General features: G+C 39.1%; 5 protein-coding genes across 5 annotated transcripts; 3 read left to right on the top strand and 2 right to left on the bottom strand.

Moving 5' to 3' along the window:
- The first annotated feature begins 579 nt into the window (after positions 1-579).
- LOC111236733 (gamma-crystallin M3-like) lies at positions 580-1,608 on the top strand. The gene is made up of 3 exons (XM_022765582.1): positions 580-603; positions 783-1,049; positions 1,330-1,608. Exons 1-3 carry the CDS (start codon positions 595-597, stop codon positions 1,606-1,608), a joined length of 555 nt encoding a protein of 184 aa, XP_022621303.1. The 5' UTR covers positions 580-594.
- Positions 1,609-3,319: 1,711 nt separating this feature from the next.
- Positions 3,320-4,429, top strand: LOC111236735 (gamma-crystallin M3-like). The gene is made up of 3 exons (XM_022765585.1): positions 3,320-3,331; positions 3,542-3,784; positions 4,157-4,429. Exons 1-3 carry the CDS (start codon positions 3,320-3,322, stop codon positions 4,427-4,429), a joined length of 528 nt encoding a protein of 175 aa, XP_022621306.1.
- Positions 4,430-6,605: 2,176 nt separating this feature from the next.
- LOC111236684 (gamma-crystallin M2-like) lies at positions 6,606-7,389 on the top strand. The gene is made up of 3 exons (XM_022765500.1): positions 6,606-6,614; positions 6,791-7,033; positions 7,120-7,389. Exons 1-3 carry the CDS (start codon positions 6,606-6,608, stop codon positions 7,387-7,389), a joined length of 522 nt encoding a protein of 173 aa, XP_022621221.1.
- A 333-nt stretch (positions 7,390-7,722) lies between these two features.
- On the bottom strand, positions 7,723-8,999 carry LOC111236685 (gamma-crystallin M2-like). The gene is made up of 3 exons (XM_022765501.1): positions 8,976-8,999; positions 8,611-8,853; positions 7,723-7,998 (listed from the first exon to the last, which is right to left on the bottom strand). The coding sequence occupies exons 1-3, from the start codon at positions 8,982-8,984 to the stop codon at positions 7,723-7,725; spliced, it is 528 nt and encodes a 175-aa protein (XP_022621222.1). The 5' UTR covers positions 8,985-8,999.
- A 4,359-nt stretch (positions 9,000-13,358) lies between these two features.
- On the bottom strand, positions 13,359-18,268 carry boll (boule homolog, RNA binding protein). Its single transcript, XM_022765590.1, has 11 exons — positions 18,264-18,268; positions 16,379-16,520; positions 15,852-15,943; positions 15,642-15,696; positions 15,456-15,531; positions 14,890-15,050; positions 14,457-14,525; positions 14,320-14,355; positions 14,124-14,240; positions 13,703-13,795; positions 13,359-13,499 (listed from the first exon to the last, which is right to left on the bottom strand). The coding sequence occupies exons 1-11, from the start codon at positions 18,266-18,268 to the stop codon at positions 13,359-13,361; spliced, it is 987 nt and encodes a 328-aa protein (XP_022621311.1).
- Between the last annotated feature and the right edge of the window lie 2,443 nt (positions 18,269-20,711).

Genomic DNA, 20,711 nt, shown 5'->3' with positions numbered 1-20,711 from the left:
TACATTGCACAGCCGTCGTGTTTCCACATGACTTGTGCTGAAACCTTTGAGTCATCACTCTATATTGTGGCACAGAGCAGCAGTATAGAGTGGGCAGACTTTACTGGGACAGAATCTGCAACAGTTATTGAGGATTGAATATTGGGTTCTATGCTTGTTTCCAGCAACTTCAACATTTTTAACTCTGCAAAAAAGCCTTCTGTAAAAATCTACATGGTGAGAATATCAGATCTAAAGATAAGAGTGAACTTTGTCATAACACTAACGGCATTCAACAAATTGCGAGAAACACTGTAGAATCCACAGAACAACAATGTTTTGGCCTTGTATCATTTGAAAATTGCAATTAATAATACGTCATTTGAAGAACATTTGGCTTTTTCCATGACCTGACATGACCTCCCTGTTATGCATTCAACATACAATAATGACTATTGAGGTGTGTTGTAAAAAGAAAAAATGAATGCAGGCCCACGTGAACCTCATGATGAGTCATGATGTTTCACACAAAGGTGTGCAAGGTAGTCTGCTGCTGATAGTCTATATAAACGTGACGCTGGGTTGGCAGCATTTGTAAAAACTAAAACCGTCAACATGGGCAGGGTAATATTCATCATATATTTGTATAATGTTAAAAAAAAAATTACAGTATGATGCAAACTGTTGTGAAACTGCATTGTAACAGAAAGCCTTTTCCATCCAAGTGATGAATCTTACAAGAGTCTCATTGTGGGATATTGACATCTAACAACTGTACATTTCCTGTATGTTTTTCGCTGCAGATTATTTTCTACGAGGAGAGGAACTTCCAGGGTCGTTCCTATGAGTGCAACAGTGACTGCTCCGACATCCACATGCACCTGAACCGCTGCAACTCCTGCAGGGTGGACAACGGGTGCTTTGTGGTGTACGACCGCCCCAGCTACATGGGTAATCAGGTCTTCTTGAGGAGAGGGGAGTATTCTGACTTTCAGCGCATGGGGAGCATGATGGGAATGATGGGCATGGCTATGATGGATACTGTTCGCTCCTGTCGCATGGTCCCAATGGTAAGACATTTGTGTACAACTTGCTATCGCAGTCTGGTTGGTTGTTAGTCTCCTCTTCCAAGACACTGGGTTTGAATTAGACATTCGTGGCCTTTGTGGAGTTCTGATGGGCCTGGATTTCTTGTTACATTCTTGGTTCTTAGTTTATAAAATGGAAACCTTAAATTTCCTGTGATAGATTGAAGGACCCTGCCTTCTTTGGCCAAAGGATTTTTGTTCCAGAACAAGAGAGGTGGTCTAGAAAATGTGTATGCTATAATGTCTCGTCTTCCTCCAACAGCACAGGGGACAGTTCAGGATGAGGATCTATGAAAGGGAGAACTTCACAGGCCAGATGCACGAGCTGATGGACGACTGCGAGTCTCTCCAGGAGCGCTTTTACATGTCCGACTGCCAGTCCTGCAATGTGATGGACGGCCACTGGCTGATGTTTGAGCAGCCCAACTACAGAGGACGCATGACCTACGTGAGGCCGGGAGAGTACAGGAACCTCCGGGAGATGGGAATGAGCAACATGACGAGGATCAGCTCCATCAGACGCATCATGGATGTGTGCTGATTGCCATTCATTATGAGAAACTGTGGGTCACAAATAAACCATATTTCGAAGTATCTCTTTTGCTTTTCTTTGTGTGGAGTACTGCAACTGCAGCACCATTTTAATTCCTCAATAAAGCCATTGAATTATATAGCCGGGAATGCTAGTGCATCCAGTAAATTGTACATACTGTGCTCTGTGCACTTTGGCAGTCGATTCTGAGTGTTTGGATGGTTGATAACCCCCCCCCCCAAAAAAAAAAACTTTCAACAGCATGATTACAACTGCTCTTATCCAATAGAACTGATGCTCCATAATGCTGCTGCTGTTGCTACACTGGTTGTAGTATGTCACTCGCAGCCAAGTGAAGTGAGCACTAAAACATCATGAAGGTATTACCAAGACTGTCCATTGTAAACATCCATTACAAGCCATTATATCACAGCACTACAGAGTCATTTTGTGTACATAGTTTTGCAGTGGACAATATACCATAATATATTAATCATAATATAATAATAATAGATATTTGGGTGCATTTCACCTTTGCCAAAACTAAAAAGACAAGAATAATAAGGTACCGTTTTGTCTTAGTAAATATCATTATTCTGTATCATAGTCGGTTTCTGGTTCAATCTCCAGTGCTGATACTTAGTGTCGCTGGAGATGGACAGCACTTCACTGGAACCACTAGTAAATGTAACAACAACATAGTGATGAGGTTTCAGGTTCTGTAGTCTTACCAGTTAGTGGAGCTAAAAATGCTACGTTTGCCCTGAGGGTAGTGCTAAAGGAAAGGCAATGGGGTTTTTAAAATTAAAAGCTTGAAACTCCTTCAGAACATGAACGTACTCAGCAAACTGCACATTCGATTATGAGCTACCCGGTGTACAAAGTTAACGTTATGTCCAGAGGGAAGCTTGTGAGTTTCCACAGTAGAATATTGTCAGCTGTTGGGCATAGTGAACCACATTAGACTTTGTAAAATGGGAAATTTTGGCTTCATGGTGACACAAGAGAAAAGATCTGGGGGCACTAAAATATTAGGCAAGGGTGATATTTAAGCAGACAAAGAGAACACTATAAATACTGATCTTTGCATACAGATCCTAAAAGCAAGGCGATGCTCATTTGGTGGTAATTACCAGTAATGGAGGAAGTATGGAAGCATGAAAGTCAGGGAACTGACTACACAGCAATATCTATCAAAATGTTTTTATTACATTAGCCAGCCACCATAAGGTCATACCACGCAGAGTGAGGCTGTAGCAGCAGAAATCCTGAGTGCAATGACAAGAGGAAATGTGTGTTTCATTGCATCTACTTTTCATTTGCAAGAGGAGGATTGTATTAGGCCTATATTTTCTTCCTAAAATTACATATTTTATCTTTCAATCAAGGTATTTAACTCAATCTTGCATATGTCTAGATGTCAATCTGTTATATATGGTTCTAGAAACAGATGTCCTATAATGAAAATGATGGCACAAAACAACAAAAGTAATGCACTAACTAGAATTTGCTTTGTTATTGTAAAATCCACATCACTACTGTTTAATCACTACTGACTGCAGTGTTCACAGCTTTGATGTATAAAACCGTAGGGACTTCCATGCTGATAAGCTGACTCAGTTATTTCATACAATTGAGGGGGCAGATTCTTTTCATGTCACATGATGCATAAAAGGCAGTGCACCAGTGAGATGAACAACAGAAATCAAATAGCTTGACCATGAGTGGAAAGGTAATGAAGGGTGCAGGACACAGAAACTAACTGATAAATATACTGCCTCAAGCTCAATAATATTATGTACCAAAATACTGCAGCAAATAACATCTGCCATGCAACACTGTTTCTGTTACTGTTGCGACAAACATAGCACTTTCTTGTATGTTTTGCTCTGGAGATTTTTCTAACGTTGGACCCAAACACAATCTGTGTCTTTCTCTCTAGATCATCTTCTTCGAGGAGAGGAACTTCCAGGGCCGCTCGTATGAATGCCTCAGCGACTGCTCTGAGATCGCCTCTCACCTGAGTCGATGCAGCTCCTGCAGGGTGGAGAGTGGGACTTTCATGGTCTATGACCAGCCCAACTACACTGGGTTGCAGTACCTCCTGACCACGGGAGAGTATCCCGAGTATCAGAACACCATCGGCTTCAATGACTGCATTCAGTCCTGCCGCATTGTCCCTGTGGTAAATATGAGTATGATATTGCCAACCAAAATATAAAAAGTATGTACTGTAGTATAGATAGATATGTACATGGTTTGACTCACCAGAATGAGATGAGAAGAGAGACAGTGTGTCTTGGATGTGTTCAGACATGCATAGCACAGACACTAGAAGCAGAATTTAAAAATTTAATTCAAGCTAGGGAGTTAATTTTTTAGTGTTAAGCAGCTACCGATGAGTTGCAATTCTATACTGTACATTCCTAAACAGGACAACTTTTGAGATATAGAGGAAACTTTCAGATGAAACTGAAACTGAGTTTCTCATTTTCACTACTTTTTCCCACAGTTTTCTCATGTATCTCATTCTATTTGTTATGTGTTCTTTTTACAGCACAAGGGACCCTTTAAGTTGAGGATCTACGAGAGACCAAACTTCGAAGGCCAGATGCATGAACTGACTAATGACTGTGACTCCATCCAGGATCATTATCACATGTCTGACATGCAGTCCTGCAACGTGATGGAAGGCTACTGGCTGATGTTCGAGCAGCCAAACTTCGAGGGCAGGATGTTTTACCTGAGGCCAGGAGAGTACAGGAACCTCAGAGAGATGAGCAGTGATGACCTGAGGTTCAACTCAATCAGACGCATCACAGAATCTTAACTGTCTCATGACTTATATTTAGCTAAGAAGTTTTGCAGATGCTTTGTTTTATTAATATAAACAAGTTGTCAAAGTGAGAGGCAAAAAGAAAAAGCCTTGTTTTTATCCTGAAACTGTGATTTGTGCATTGTTTGCATGTAGTTCCAGTTGTACTGTGCAATCCAGCCACGATGAATTTACCTCTTTTACTGTGTGACGCGCACAATAAAATGATTTGCAGCATATCTTTGTGAATTATTTCTGAACACAATTTCAATAATTGACTTGCCCAATTGGTTGTATTCAGTTTCATGAATAGATAAGCATATAGTTTATTCCATGTGTCCCCATATATCCACTCATGCAATACTAAACGTGAGGTTATTTTCCTGAAACTAAAATCCAAATACAAACATGGGGTGAAAGTGTATAGAGCCAATTTACAGAACCCCAAATATATAACATCACAAACACAACTATACATCACCAAGAGAATATTGCTTTATATTTCAGGTAACACTAACCCCCCCCCCCGCTCAGTATTTTTGCAGGTAATAATCAGAAACTGTACAAAAAATATGCACTACAACATGTCTATTGTAAGGAAAATTAAGTAACTTAAATGCGGATATTTACCAATATTTCATACATTTTTGTTGAAGCAATTAAAAATGCTGCATTCATATTTGCAGAGGTTTACATGCACCCAATTCCACTGTTGTAATTACAGTAGGAAAAGCAATTGAAACGGGGAGTTCCTCATAATAACGACCATCACACAACAACAACACCGCCTCCATGTCGTCTACAGTTTCCACTGTACTGAATACCAGCACTAACACTTCACTATTAACATCAACCACAGTAACAACTACAGATTATGCCATATAACTGACAATTTATAGACAGTACACAAAGTATATAAACAAGGCCAATTATGACATTTTAAGCTGTTTTTGCTCCATACATCTATGAGGTATGGGGTTTCTGCGATGTAATATAAAATATAAAAGATTTATAGACAGTTTAAAAAGGTAGTTTACTTTAAGTGCACACTGTGTAAAAGACATGCATCGGCCCATACTGCATGTGCTTGTGTCTACATTAGGCAATGCTGCTTTTAAGCATGTGATGGCATCAATCATTCATCCACGTGTACTGCAGAACATATACTACACTGATTAGTTTGCAGGTGTTTTAACCAGACAGAATCCACATAATATGTTAAATTTGTCAAGACAGAATTTACTTCAATTAAATGTCTTGATCCACGTGCTGTTAATAGCCGTTTACACTTGATGCTGCTGCTGCTCTGAGTTTAAGATCTGTCACGTGCAGACTCTACTGAAATAACATTCTAGAGCTTAGTCCATAGAATATATCAACAATATGGGTGATTGAAGCCAAACAAAAGCAAAACTGAAAGAACTAGAATCTCTGTAAAACAAGTTGTTGCTGACATAAAGAAAACAATGTTTTCTGATTAGTAAATCTTATAAAAGGTGCTGCCGTGTGTAGAGGAAAAGGCAGTGGTTGTGTTCACTTCACAGGACAGGAAAGTGGCATCATGTTGAATATTCAAAAGAACATTTGCACTGTTCAAGTCAAAATGTGTCATGAAACATAAAAAAGGAATGCGAACCAAGGCCCGCATCTTTGGTTGTATTCTCACTGTTGTGACAGAATCATTACAGCCTTGGCCATACAGTATATCCAGTGCCTCAATCACCTGCACTAACAGGGATTTCACATGTTGTATAATATTTTGTGTTCTGTTGCACTAAGATACTAAAGATATATGTTAACTGGAGATGGAGAAATTAACTTTGTAACTAAATAAATGAGCTTCTCTCTTATATCGTCTATGTTCAAATTCAACCGCAAAAGTCATAAATACACAAGTTCATTAAAGTCCCAGATTTATTGACGTTATTCTATACATATTTTTTAGTTTCTTTGTACATTCAGTGAGTGTTCCATCACTAACCAGAGCAAATTCAATGGGTAAACCTCTGCTGAAAGGAAAAAAGCTGATTTGCTTTGTTGACCACGCAAAACAAAAAAAGTTGTTCTGCCAGAAAAAGCTGACGAGCCCAGTCATTGTTCTGTATCACAATGACACAGGTCATCCATGGGTTATAAAGGCAGCGTGGAGCCCTCGGCTGCTGCTACAGTGTGACCAAGGTTAGCCGACACAATGGGCAAGGTAAGGCTGCTTTTTTGCTCTGTGGTTTTTGTGCTTCTGCATACCTGCGAGGATTACTCAGCCGAAAGTGGTGAACTGGAAGCATGTTTTTTAGGTGGTACAGTATGCATATTTTCCTTAACTTGAACCAACAATGAGCTAAAATTAGAAACATCCCTCGAATGATATGTTTCCAGATTATCTTCTACGAGGACAGGAACTTCCAGGGTCGCTCCTATGAGTGCAGCAGCGAATGCTCTGACCTGCACTCCCACTTCAGCCGCTGCAACTCTATCAGAGTGGACAGCGGTGACTGGATGGTCTATGAGAGACCCAACTACATGGGCTACCAGTACTTCCTGAGGAAGGGCGACTATCCAGACTACCAGCGCTGGATGGGATTCAACGACTGTGTGCGCTCCTGCCGTATGATCCCCATGGTAAGCCTCCGTTGGGCATTTTTAAAGTTTCTTTTAATATTTTTCACTGTTCTAGAGGCAATTATATGACCTCATCTTTTATGCAGCACCAAGGCTCTCACAAAATGATGATCTACGAGCGCCCAGAGTTCGGAGGCCAGATGATGGAGCTGACTGATGACTGCCCCTCCCTGTACGAACGCTTCCATTTCAATGACATCTACTCCTGCAACGTGATGGACGGCTACTGGATCTTCTACGAACACCCCCATTACAGGGGACGCCAGTACCTGATGCGCCCTGGCGAATACAGGAGGTTCAATGAGTGGGGAAGCATGAGTCCCAGGGTGGGATCCATCAGACGCATCACTATGTGAGAAAATCTGATGTTTGCACACTGTTTATGTGAAGTACAGACAATAAAGTACTGTCAATAAATTTATCCAATAGTTCTATCTGCTTCTGTTTTATTGAGGCTCTTCGAGATGTTCAGTGCTTTGAAAGTGGAGAAATCAGAACATGAGGGTTTAGACTAATAGTGTAAAACAAAACCTTCCAGACTATTATTTTAAGACTATTATTTCATGGGTGGATCACACGTTAGGGGAAAGGGACTAAAACACAAACACATAAGTACAGAGGCGCATACACACAGTTTAAGCCCAGCATGTTTATTGAGAACAGAGAGAGGAAGAAGGTTCAGAAGACTTCTAGTTGAAGTCAGTGATTCGCCTGAGTGAGCCGATCCTTGGACTGGCACCGCCCCAGTCACTGTATCTGCGGTATTCGCCGGGTCGCAGGTAGTAGGTTCTCCCCTTGTAGTTGGGCTGGTCGTACAGCAGCCAGTGGCCGTCGACCACATTGCATGAATTAATGTCAGACATACGGAGGCGGTCCTGGACGTTGGGGCAATCGTCGCTCACCTCCTGCATTTGGCCGGCCATATCTGGACGCTCGTACAATCTTATTTTGTAGGAACCGCGATGCTGCACAAAGAAAAAAATGTATGAGTCAAACTGTTTTAGTTTTGTTTCATTTTTGTGTTGTACTGTCGTATTTTTGGGTGATTGTGAACATGTGAAATTCATGAATAGTCCCTAAGTGTAAATACCCAATTATCTAATACTATTTGCAGGTTAACACATACAGTTATACAAAGACTGGTTTGCAAAAGTAGTCTTGACCAGAAGTTCTTCCTCAGCCTAGAGTTTCAGTTTAAGCTTCATGGAGTACCAGATGGGCGGAGTTTAACCAGCCTGATCTAAGCTCATCTTCCACCATAGCTCATGATATTTTTGCTCTGGGGGATTTCAATCAAACGTGAGTTTTTGAAGATTATGTCTCAAAAGTCTCTCAGTGTTAAGACTTTGACAATCTTTAAGGTAAGCATACTATTAGCTACTTTTCATGTTCATTACAGACATCTATTACTGAGTTTTTTTCCCAAATGTTGTGTAAGTTTAGTTTGATACATACAGATTTACATTCAATATATTTATGTAAACCTCCTGATATCTGTTGACATCCATTATCTTTTCATGTAGATTGTAATTGCATATTCCTCCGTACTCTTTCTGTACCAGCTGGATGAGGCTTACCATGGGAATCATGCGGCAGGAGCGGATGCAGTCGTTAATGCCGATCATGCGCTGGTTGTCGGAGTATTCCCCCCTGCGAAGGAAGTACTGGTGGCCCAGGTAGTTGGGTCTCTCATACACCATGAAGCAGCCGCTCTCCACCCGGATGGAGTTGCAGCGGTTGAAGTAGGGGTGCAGGTCGGCACAGTCGCTCATGCACTCATGGTGCCGACCCTGGAAATTTCTGTCCTCGTAGAATATGATCTGCAAATTTATAACATAAATATATATATATATATATATAATATCTGCATTTATTAATTATTAACTCCAAAGCTTACATGTTTCCATTCTGTATTTTCAGTAGCAACACATAATAAGCTTACCTTTCCCATTGTTATTTTAGTGGGGGCCAGATGGATGCTCAATAGACGCTCTCTGTACCGCTGTCCTTTTATATAGTTACTGTGTGATGGCACAGCATAAAGTATTGTCATCCAAATAGGTTTCATAACACAAATCTGGTTATGTATAGCGATGCACCAAAGTGTGATGAGTTATTGTTGTCCTGTTTTCCCCATGTTCATCACTATTCATCAAAACACCACAGTGTGAGAGTGACCCTGGGGTCACTGTTCACAGTATCAGCAAAACAACAGGCGTCATTTGTGTCCTTTTCACTCAAAAAGATTGCTAACACTATATGCCAGGGCCAGAACGTGCCTCAACCGCTACCATGTCACACACATACATAAATAAAGAGTATATTATCTGTTACGTTAACACGTTATAAAAATGTAAGAGGCTGCAAATTATTATTAAACCATATAGGATTATTTCAGATGAAAAGATAAATTAATTTATCCCTCAGGCTGCTTGTATTTTATGCACTTTTATCCATATTTACTACAGTGAATCTCAGAAAATAATGTGTCATTCTCTTGGTGTTCAATTTTTTTGCAAGATATGTGAATAGCATAAAACAACCAGTCGACCACTGGTCCAGGCTGAATGTTGCTACAACTATTAGGTTGAGTGCAATGAAATTTAGTAGACATTCATGTTTCTCGCAGGATGAATTTTGATCCTAACTTTCCTTGCACCATAAGGAAAAATTATCATTGATGACCAAATAATGACATTTCCATCCGCCTTAGCTATGCTTTGTGGTTAGTGATAAATAGCAAATGCTAGCATGCTATTAAGCACTAACTTAGCAATTTCATTATACCTGCTTTAACACTGACAACATTAACATCAGCATGAGCAATGCAGTTGTGAGCATGTAAGCTTGCTGACTAGCAATTAGCTCAAAGCTCTGCAGAGACTTGCTAGCTTGTGTTCGCTCACAGAAACTCACCAATCACTGCTAATATTCAATGTGTATTTTTATGCCTATTACCACAGCATTTAGAGCCCAAGCTACCGTTATTTTGTACTCTAATTTCTCTTGATCAGGTGGGCCTGAAGTAATTACATAATATACAGTAGCAGGCAAATGCACTGTAAACAGACCACGCACTTCATCACCTTAAAGAGCTCAACAATTAGTAATAAATGAATGGCTAAACTTGCTTACTAGCAAGCTGAGAGACTGAAGTGGTGCGGATTGCTTTCCCTTCACTACACCTGCTGTTCTTGCAAGGTGGACAAGGGCCCTTGAACATAACTTTATTTGCTGTTTCTGGGCTCCAAGTGAGGTGTTTTCAGGGGGCCCAGAAGCTACTGAGGATGCGACAAGAAATAGATTTTTCTTCTTTCAGCATCCGTGATATCTGGCAAAAAATGAGCATGATACATGTTTGGATTGCTGAAATTGCACTAAGCTTTATGAAGGACATTTGCGAAATTGAAATAAAAATTAGTTATATATGTTTGCATGTCAATAAGCAGCCTATTTTAATTTTAATTTTTAGTCTTTGAGGTACAGGTTTTTGACGTAGAGGCTTTTGGAATAATGCTGTACATTACAGTCCACTATTACACACATATGAAAGGTTACTCTCAATTTTCTCGAAACTATTTCTGCTTTAAAGAAAGGTAAAACTCCATAAAATATGAAAAGTTACTCGAAACAGTATCAAGCTCATCATGCACAGACAGCTGACACAGAGACACAGTGCTGTTTTATAAACCTCAATCCAAGGTCATGAGATTCAGTCTTTTGTCATTCTAATGAGCAGGCATTTGGTGCTTTTGCTACCCTGCCAAGATTTTGATGCCATTCATATAGATAAAAAACCCTGATTCATCAAAGCCAAGGGTCTGGTCCAATACTGCCCCCGACTCTTGTTATACCATTGGATGCCCACATAAATACATCTCAGTGTTTCTACTGCTTCAGTTAATCATGATAAGGGTTACACTTTATCCTATAAACAAATCTATCTGCATCAGAAGATGGTAAAACATGGAAGAGCAATGGTGACCTAATAAAACTGAAGTCACTATCTGGCTTGCTAGCAGCACTGTTGATCAGTGTTGCAGTGTTTCTGTTATACTGTATATACACACAGGAAATGTAGTAACAGGAAGTGACACAGGGTGACACCTGGTCAAGAGGGAGAGAGAGAGAGAAGAAAAAGAAAGGTAGATTTAACTAGTGAACATTAGTATTCAGCATTTCTGGAGTATGACCCATAAAGTTCAGGGTATCCCGGCCTCTGCTGGCTTGATTTTGACCATTCTTTTTAAATCTCTGAGTCTTCCAACCTTCTGGAAATGCAAGACTACATCACTTGAGTACTCCTTAAAATTGTTATATGTATTTTCTTCCCTTCCTGGCAGCCTCTGGTTTCCATTCACTAACATAAAGCCAATCAATCACTAATATAGAACTGTTGCATGTGAATGCAAAACACAGCCACTACACCAAGGGAAACATTTATTTCCATTCAAGAACTGGAAACAAAAATAATGTCTGTAAAACAAAACGTGATTGGTGGTCATATGATACCACCAATATACAGAGCTCAATATGTACTACATAGATATATCTATTCAACAGAGCATAAACAAATCACAAAAATATTTTAGATTAGGTTATTATTTGGTTATACAAAAAGCCTTCTGCTTTCAATAGTAGAAAAATGCCCCAAGACAAAATGTAGTTAAATTCAATAAGACAAATAGTAATGTCATAAAAGCACACTGAAAATTTCAAGTGTATTCCTGCAGGTGTAAAAAGACTTTAGGGTACATTTGACCTGAATTATAGGCACACATAAATCTAAATGACAGGGGAATTTCTAGGAGTGAGAACTAGTGAATAGAGTAAAAGTTTTGCAATAAAATGTGTATGGGAAATAGTTTACAGTAACATTCATCATTTAAATTGAATATACTTTATATTCAATTAAAGGCAGGCTTGTGTAACATTTGGAAACAGCCCGTTTGAACTCAACAACGCAACCTGAGATTCCAGAACATGAGCACAACAACTTTGTAACACATTTAAAGTAAGTGATTTAAGTAAGTGAACTAATTCACACTGACAAATGACATTGAGCACAATGCAAATGTCAGCAATACACCAAATTGATTAACTCACTCGAAACATTTTATGTGCTTACAAATCTGTCTCTGCATGCTTAAATATCATAACCTGCTCAAATGTGTTTAATGCTTCTTACATAGTTTTGTCTGCCAAACTTCAATATCTATATTTCCAATTATAATCAATATTTATGATTCCTGAAAAACAAAACTGCTAACATACAGCTAACAACCTAACAGCCTACTTTATATAGACTATACTAAATTGTCATGTTGCTGTTACTGTACATCTGTACTATTTCAACAATACACCTTCCTATTGCTGGTTTTATATTATTATTAAACCAATTAAGAGTTGGTTTCAAACAGATACAGGCCAGTAATGTAACAATACTGCAGACAAATTTCTTCACATCATCAAACTGAAAAATGGTAGAAAACAATGTTTTTAAGCGCTGCTCTAACATTAATTAGCTGAAGACCAATTATACAGTGGATCCTGAGACGTCCCAACACTGATGAAGCCAAAAAGAGGCTCATCAAGAGCATCCTAATACTGTTAGGATTGACTCATTGAACATATACCCTCATGTTAAATAAACATTGTTGCCTTCCAAATATCCAGAGGACGCATTACATAGCCCCTTTATACAATAAAATAAGAGAAAGAACTGACATGGTAAGAATAAAAAAAAAAAAAAAAATTTTCTCAGCTACATCATTGTGCTTGTGTATATGTAGTTAGGAGTTTTCTGCTATCACAAAAACACAATGAAAAGGACAAAACAAGGCTTCAAGTTATGCTAAATCAAATTGGAAAGTCTGTAGATCTGAGCTTTAAAGTACTGTTCACAGATGTTTTTTTGTTTAGTTTATGTAAATAATAGAAATGTAAATAATATAATTAGAAATTTTCTACCCAGTTTTTAAAAAAGGTATTTGCTCAATATTGTACATTGATATGGTTTACAGCTACTATGAATTTAATTAAAAAAAGATTTTTTTGGTGGCATAAGCTATTCAGTTTTCAGCTTTTCACAATCAAATTTAACTTTGATATTTTTGGGAAAAGCAAAGATACTGTATTAAACCATCAGAAACAGAAACAGATCTGGGTGCTGCCAGTCTAGTAAGGCCTACAAGGTGTGAGCTTACCTTGGCTTTGTTTGGTGTTGTAAGGCGTGGGTTAAACAGTCGATAGATTATATATGTTAATTCCATGGAGGAGGACGAGCAACTGACATGACAGGTTGTGGTGCTCTGTGGGATTTAGCCTACATGAGAGGATGGGTGCTGTGAAACATGGAGACGTCTGGTGGCTCTGTTGCTTCTGGCAGGTAGTGATAGTCTTTGTGGTGGACGTGTCTGTGGTACTTTGGCTTCAGGTGGATCCGCGAGTGTGGAAACATCAGATTCTGTAGAGAAAAAAGGTGACCTTAAGACTCAGTGAAGGTTTGCACAAACAGAAAAGGAATACTAGAAGAGAAACAGTGGTCCAGTCCAGAATACAGGCAGTCAGCCACACTTGTCATTAACACTGAACAATCACAACATGTGGTTTTGCGGCGTTTCCCCTCTATGCACAGCTTAGTTATATATAGTAAAAAATGCCTTTTACCTTTCCAGGGTCGTGTTGCAGAACAATGGGTGCCATTCCTTCTGTTCTCTGAGGATACAGTTGGTAGAGCTGCTGCACTGTGGGCTCTACAAACTGCAGAAGTAGAACAGGCTGAAGTCAGCTCCAGTTCAGAACAAGTTTACTAAACACTCAGAAAACCAGCAGAATCACACTGAAACATTTTATTGTATTTAAAATGTACACTATTACACATCCAATCTGAACAGGATCTAGCTTGTTAAAATCATACAAATGCTACAACATTTAACCATGAGCTCAATAGATGTCTCTCCACCAATAAACCGTTTGTCTTCCAATAAGTTAAAAGAGCAAATCTTTTACCAAAGAATTACCATGGGAGCAGAATCACAGTCGTCCTTTCATGTCTGTTTTTATATTTTTATTTTTCTTGGTGATGTACCTCTGTTGTGGTGTCCTCCATGACAGGCAGAGAAGGCTGGACACAGCCTCCATCAACGGGCTGGTACAGATGTTCTGGCTGCTGGGAGTACATGACTGGACTGGAGGGGATCGGCGACTGGACAACAAGACATTGACGACAGGTGAACAACGGGTTCACCAGAGCAAAAAAGAAGGTACTGCTTTATTTTGCTTACCTGGGCGACGGTCCACTGATACTGGTTTGGGACACACTGGGGAGGCAGAATAAAAGCAGACTGTTCAAACCCCTGCTGTACTCGGTAAATGGTGACATGGTGAGAAATCAATGGATCACTAAACGGGCTTAGCTGACCTGGTTGTGGTGATAGGCTGGTTGCTGGTAGACAGGCTGAGACTGAGGGAGTATCACTGGAGGAGAAGGCTGCAAGAGAAGAAGAATACTTACATCAGACATTTCCTACGTAGTGCGCAGGATCTGGTAGTTCAAGTCTTTAGTATCTTATGTCTATGTTTACTGCAGTTATGTTATATCGGCTAATTTCTATTGTGTATTGCTAAACTTCTTATTAGTACTACTGCTATTAAGCTACTGGATGATTATACAAATATAACCTTACCAGTGTCCTAAAATTAAAGCAATTAATGCTGAGTTTAGAAAAAAAACTTGCAGAGTGGGACAGAGTATTATGATGTATTCAAATGACATACATATTTTTAAATGAACAGTCCTTTAATATTTCTATTGAAGTCAAGTGTTATTTGGGTGTGATATAGAGAGAACTGACAGGCCAGTGGTGGGCAGGAGGGTTCATGTTGGGGCAGTGGAAGTAGGCCACTCCGTTGTGGTAGGTGTAGGGATAGCCTGTGGATGTGGTCAAGGAGAGGGACCCACAGGACATTGGCAGAGGCATTGCAGGGTCGGGGCTGGCCACATGGACACTTTTAACTGGGAAAAGTAGGAAACCACACAATATAAACATTTCAAAAACAAATATGTCACCTTACGGGTCCGGAGGGGCCAGTATTTGGTTAGCTTTAAAAATTGACTTAATTATTCAATTCAGGGTACTTGTTGTGGTTCTGATGAAGAAGCATTTCCATTCATTTTTTTGCTATATCAGTAAAAAGTTACCTTGGCATTTTGGAATTGTACCAAAATCACTTTGCAGGCCATCATAAACAGTGAGTGAATTTTATTACATTTTATCATTTTATAACTGGTGAGGTAAAAGTGATACGTTGCAGCTTGGTAGTGCCACTGTGTGATCAGGGAAATGGCTCGAAACTAAACTGAATGAAAATAATTCAACCATTTGTCAAAAGGTGCTTCAGTATCAGATTGTTGACTTACTTTGTCCTGAGGCTTGCTGCTTGCGGACAGCCTGACCGATGCTGAGCCTCTTGTCTTTGAAACAGATTCCATTTGCCTTTAATATGAGTATTTGAGAGAACAGCAGTCATATTAAATGTCGAAGTGTGCTAGCTAAACTACATCATTATATGTACTTAAGATACTTTAATGGCTTGTTGTACTTACATTATGAAGGATTTTCATTGCATCTTCTTCGGTCTCAAATGTAACAAACCCATATCTGTCCAAAGAGGTAGAATCAAGACAAACTATGTTTCAGCTGGCTAACAGTAAATCTGTGAATAATGATCAGAGTCAAAGGACAGAAAACCATGGCTGCATGTATTATTTATCAGTCAATGTCTGTATATGACAGGAATGATACGATCAACTCACCCTTTTGACACTCCTAAACGATCCGTTATAATCTTCACCTCTTTCACTACACCATGTTGAGAGAAGAAATGTCGCAGGTCGCTCTCATTAACCTTCATAAACACAAACACCACACACACAATTTCACATCACTTCAGATCATTTATAACAGCCAACAGTACTTGTGTGCACCAATAAGCATCAGGAGGCATCTGTGATAGTTATACAGGTTCTTTTTTGGGTGCACCTCACTGCACATTTTAGACAAATTGAACAGTAAATATTGGAAAATTGACTATCATTCAGGCTGCATCTGAACAATAGAGAGTTGATTGTTTTACATATTAACAGTCAAAAATCTATTTCTGGAGGAATTTGGTGTTATTGCTGACTAAAAGTAGGCCTACTGTGAATTCTGTTCACTCTCAGGCCACTCTGTCATCCTGACCTTAGCTTATTTATATGATTTGCTGCTCTCTAGTGTCTACCTTTCTACAGTAAGACAAGCCCAAACAGACACATTGCAGGTGCAAATTTGCAGCTCTCACCTTGTAGTCAAGCCCCCCAACAAAAATACGATTGGGGATAACAGTGCCGAGGTGGAAGGTGTGGTGGGTCGGGCTGTCAGTGCGGTGAGTATGGCCGTCAGCATGGTTTTCTGGAGGTAACTCATCAGGAGTGGAGGAGCTGCTGCAGGTGAATGTGAACTTGAAAAAAAAAATAATAATAAGACACTGAGGTCTAATTACTTTGTTGGCAAATAAACACTGACTATACTCAGACTGGATCTGGTGAGTGATGTGAGATAACACCTCTTCCCAACAAGGAAGTAGATGGGTACTGGGATTTCGTACTTGAGGAGTTTTTGGGTTTGGATATAAGGACACTTACTTCTGCTATTATATGTTACCAGATCAAAATAAATTACAAGCACAGCAGCATCATCCATCCTACTCGACAACATTTACTTAAAAATTCTCTTTTGTTCATCTGACTAGCAAACTACAACGCAACGGGACATGGTCAAAGTTAACGGTTTCTTCAAGGTGTGGTGGCATATTACTGCTAACTGTTCATTTCTGTACACTGTTTTTGGCAGTGATTAATATGACAAAGGGTGGTATACAATGGTGAACCTTCGTTTAACTCCACAGGTTTTGGTGAGTAAAACTGCAGATGTAATATTACTGCAACATTAGCTTTTTTGCAATCTAGCTCTGACATAACCTTGCCAATTCCATAAATAAAGTCCAATAAGCTCCAAAATATTTTGTAAAATTAAACCATAGGTGAATGACTTAATAACTACCAAGCATCACTCATTAGTTCGCCTCTTAGCTCCTTTAAATAAATTTCCAACTTTTATAAATTTAATATCTAAGAACCACTTACAAGTTACACAAGTTAGCATTTTCTAGCTCGGTTGATCTAAGTAAACGGAACTGAGTTTGGGGGAGGAGAGGGGCTCATAATGTATGATGAACTAATCTTACCATGAAGGGTTACAGTGATTAAGTAACTTTCAGAGGCCGAGGAAGTATTCACAGCTCTTACTTCAATAAAAGTAGTGACACATTGTAAAAATACTCTGTTACAAATCAAACTCAAACTAAAGTAAAACTGTATAACTATTAGCATCTAAACATAAAGTAGCAAAAGTAAAAGTACACATTATGCAGAATGGCCCATTTCAGAATACCTTACTCAAGAAAAACACAAGTACCTCAAAATTGTACGCAAGTAAAGTACTTAAATAAATGTACTTAATTACTTTTAAACACCGATTGACGTTATTTATTACCATAACATAGTTTTGCTAGCTAAAAAAGAAGCTAAAGGATAAGCTAGCAAAACGGTAAGGGCAGTTCACTCACCGCGTTTTGGTTCTCCACTTCCATAGCCACATTCATTTGGTTAAAGTCTGCCTCTGAAAACTTACACAGTTAATATTCTCAGATAAATCATTGCCTTATATTAAGATATTTGTCCAACGGTCTGACTCTTTAAACCAAAACGTACCCTTTGCTACTTGCTCTCGCGCCCCTAGCTTAATATATGACCTCATCGGTGCGCAAGTTACGTCCCTGCACGTTTCTGCCTCCAACTTCAAGGTCTAAACTTTCTTTCTTTTCTCTTTTTTAAAAAAAAAAAACATGTTATCTAGCATGGAGTTGTATCTTCAAAGGTATATTCGTCACATAATTAGTTAAATAAATATCACCTGTGTGTAGTTTGTAAAACAAGCTTCCAAGAGGTGTGGTTTATAGGCACTGTATCAGAAGATAGATATCCTGGAAATATGCATGGTTTCATAACAGTTTGGACCTCACTGATAAAAACCTGTGTGCACTTCGAGTTTGAATTTTATGAAGCAGAATTTAAATTCAAAGTCGAATCTGTACAATAGTACTCCGAGCCGGATTTGTGCAGTACTACATAGTGCCCACACGGGGGCGTCACTTCTCTTTGAATAAATATGCCACCTATCATCACAGTCTTCATGTAGTTTGTACATATCAAAATTGATAATGAAAATAAGACCTTGACAGTTTTCACAGACTGAACAGATTGTTTTTAGACATTTAGTGATGTTAAAGCTTATGCAAAGTACTTAAGGGTATGCTTACAGTTTTTTCTTTTAAAGTAATAAGCTCATTTTAATAAGACCAGCTATATAATTGATCTACAAATATTAACCACAGCAGTCAAAATGTTTAATTGTCAATGACTGAATAACTACAGTGCATGTACATTTTAGTCAGAGCTACTTTTCTTCTCTGGATCATCAAGGAGCCTCTTCAGATGTTACGTAAAATACTCATGGAGCTATAATTTCTCTATGATTGGCAATAAAGTGCTCTGACACATTGTCATTTGCATCTTATGCCCCCCACCTCTTCCTCCTCCTCCCTCAGACCACAACAAAGCGATAGTAGAAAGCCTACAAAGTGTTTCCAACAGAGAAAAAAGCACCCGATTCATAGCCAGTAATACCAGGAATGAATGAGCAACACAAAACAGGGTGAACAAAGAGTTTTGTTTTTCCTAGAACACAACCATACTACTTTGGATACATTTGCAAATCCTACATTTTTAAATCCACTTCCTCTCAATAAAAAGCTTATGACATTCAGTGTGTATATCCTGTCTGCCTGTCTTACACATTTCCCATCATTACAACCTCCTTTCTCCAGATTGTTTGTATGCATCTGAGTAATGTGGGCCACACCATTACATGTCATTTATTTCCAGCTTTTCTTAATTGCGGGGTGAATTTGCCAACAAGGTCTGACTGTGCAAAATGAGAAGGGCATGTTTGATAATTACAGCAATTTACAAGCTAAAAGTCCTTTTATACTCCACAAATATGATTTAAGACACAAGTGTTGTCAGGGCAACTTGTCTAGCTGAGTTTTCATTTAAAAACAAAAGGGATTGAAGCTGTGAATGAGGATTTTATTTTTTGGTCGCTCTTTGTATTGACTAGTTTCTAGCTTGATTCCCTTTAATATTATGTTCTTATTATATTATATTATTATTACTAATGTCTTTCTTGTGTGATCACACATGTAGAGTTCTGTGTGCATGAGTGTTTGTGCCTTTTTAATTACTGTATTTCATGATAATTTCAAATTTGAATTCACTTAGATATAATGACACAGCAAAATTTCTTCCAGTCTACATTCTTACCATTGGACACAAACCATAGAGTGTAACTAGATGTTTCAATGCAACATTTTGTTTCCAGTAATGCATTTCTTCATCTGCGCTGTTTATCTGAAATGTCACGATGTGAGTAATGTGGCTCTGAAGTGAGCTTTGTGCTGGAGGAAAAGTACCAGAGCAGTCCAGGCAACCATGTCAAACACAGAGCAACAGGACTTTGGATGTTTTTTCCTCAGAATATAGGACTCAGGTAAATCCCAATCAGCCTCAGTGTCTCAAGAGACCAGCAGTGGTGAATGTCTGGACTGTTTGACACAACTTTGACACTGAGGAAAACCCAGCTAATCTTTTATAATACCCTGCACCAAGACACAAAAAGGCAAACAATGTGTGATGTTTTCTGATCTGCCACTTATTTGGTTTGATTAGTCGGAACAAAGTACAAATGAAATGTGAAAAAAAACAAAAAAAGATTGTTCAGACAGCTGCAATTATGCACGTGAAACGGATAGCTGCTGTAGATAACTTGTAAGGGATCAGGATGTTCTATCACAGTTCATGACAGCACCATTACATCCTTACTGACAATTGTGAAGTTTGGCATTACCTGCAATTCCACACTGGACATCCCCTTCACCTAATTTAACACCAACGTGAAAAGGTTTGTTCCGCCACATTTAGACAAACTCAGCTGACCATGTTCTCACTTGGGAAGCCAGTAAGGGTTTTCTCACTTGACTCGGTGCATGCTGTTGTTCCTGTTGTGAGGATAGTTTTGTCTCGGACCCACTTCAGAGATTATACTGCATCATCTTCTCTCGAGTTTGATGACAAGTCTTTAAGTCTTGAGTGTGAGGTCAAATATCAGGTCAGATGTGCATGTCGCGCTGAGAAAACGACCATTTTACCTCAGTCGGTCAGTCAGTCAGACAGTCGTGGAGACAGAGGTTGATGAAAAATGAGCCATAACAGAAGGGTTCGACTCTGGCTCTGTAATTACTCTACAAATCTCTGATTTCCCCTCCTTCATCTCCAGACTATTTATAGCTGCTGCATTCCTCTCGGAGAATAAAATGATCTCTTTGAGACAGTACAATGCCAGAAATAACAGGTTTGGACAAACATTTGCTGAGGCGTGGTGGGCCTGGCTGACCATTACTGAGTTCCACTGTGGTTTCAGTCTACTGTTTTTCCCCCTCGTCCATTTATTCATCT

Source organism: Seriola dumerili, unplaced genomic scaffold (genome assembly GCF_002260705.1).
Source record: "Seriola dumerili isolate Sdu_G_001 unplaced genomic scaffold, Sdu_1.0 BDQW01000716.1, whole genome shotgun sequence".
Classification (NCBI taxonomy): domain Eukaryota; kingdom Metazoa; phylum Chordata; class Actinopteri; order Carangiformes; family Carangidae; genus Seriola; species Seriola dumerili.
The sequence above is the reverse complement of the archived record's forward strand: the minus strand, read 5'-3'. Positions and strand labels throughout refer to the sequence as shown.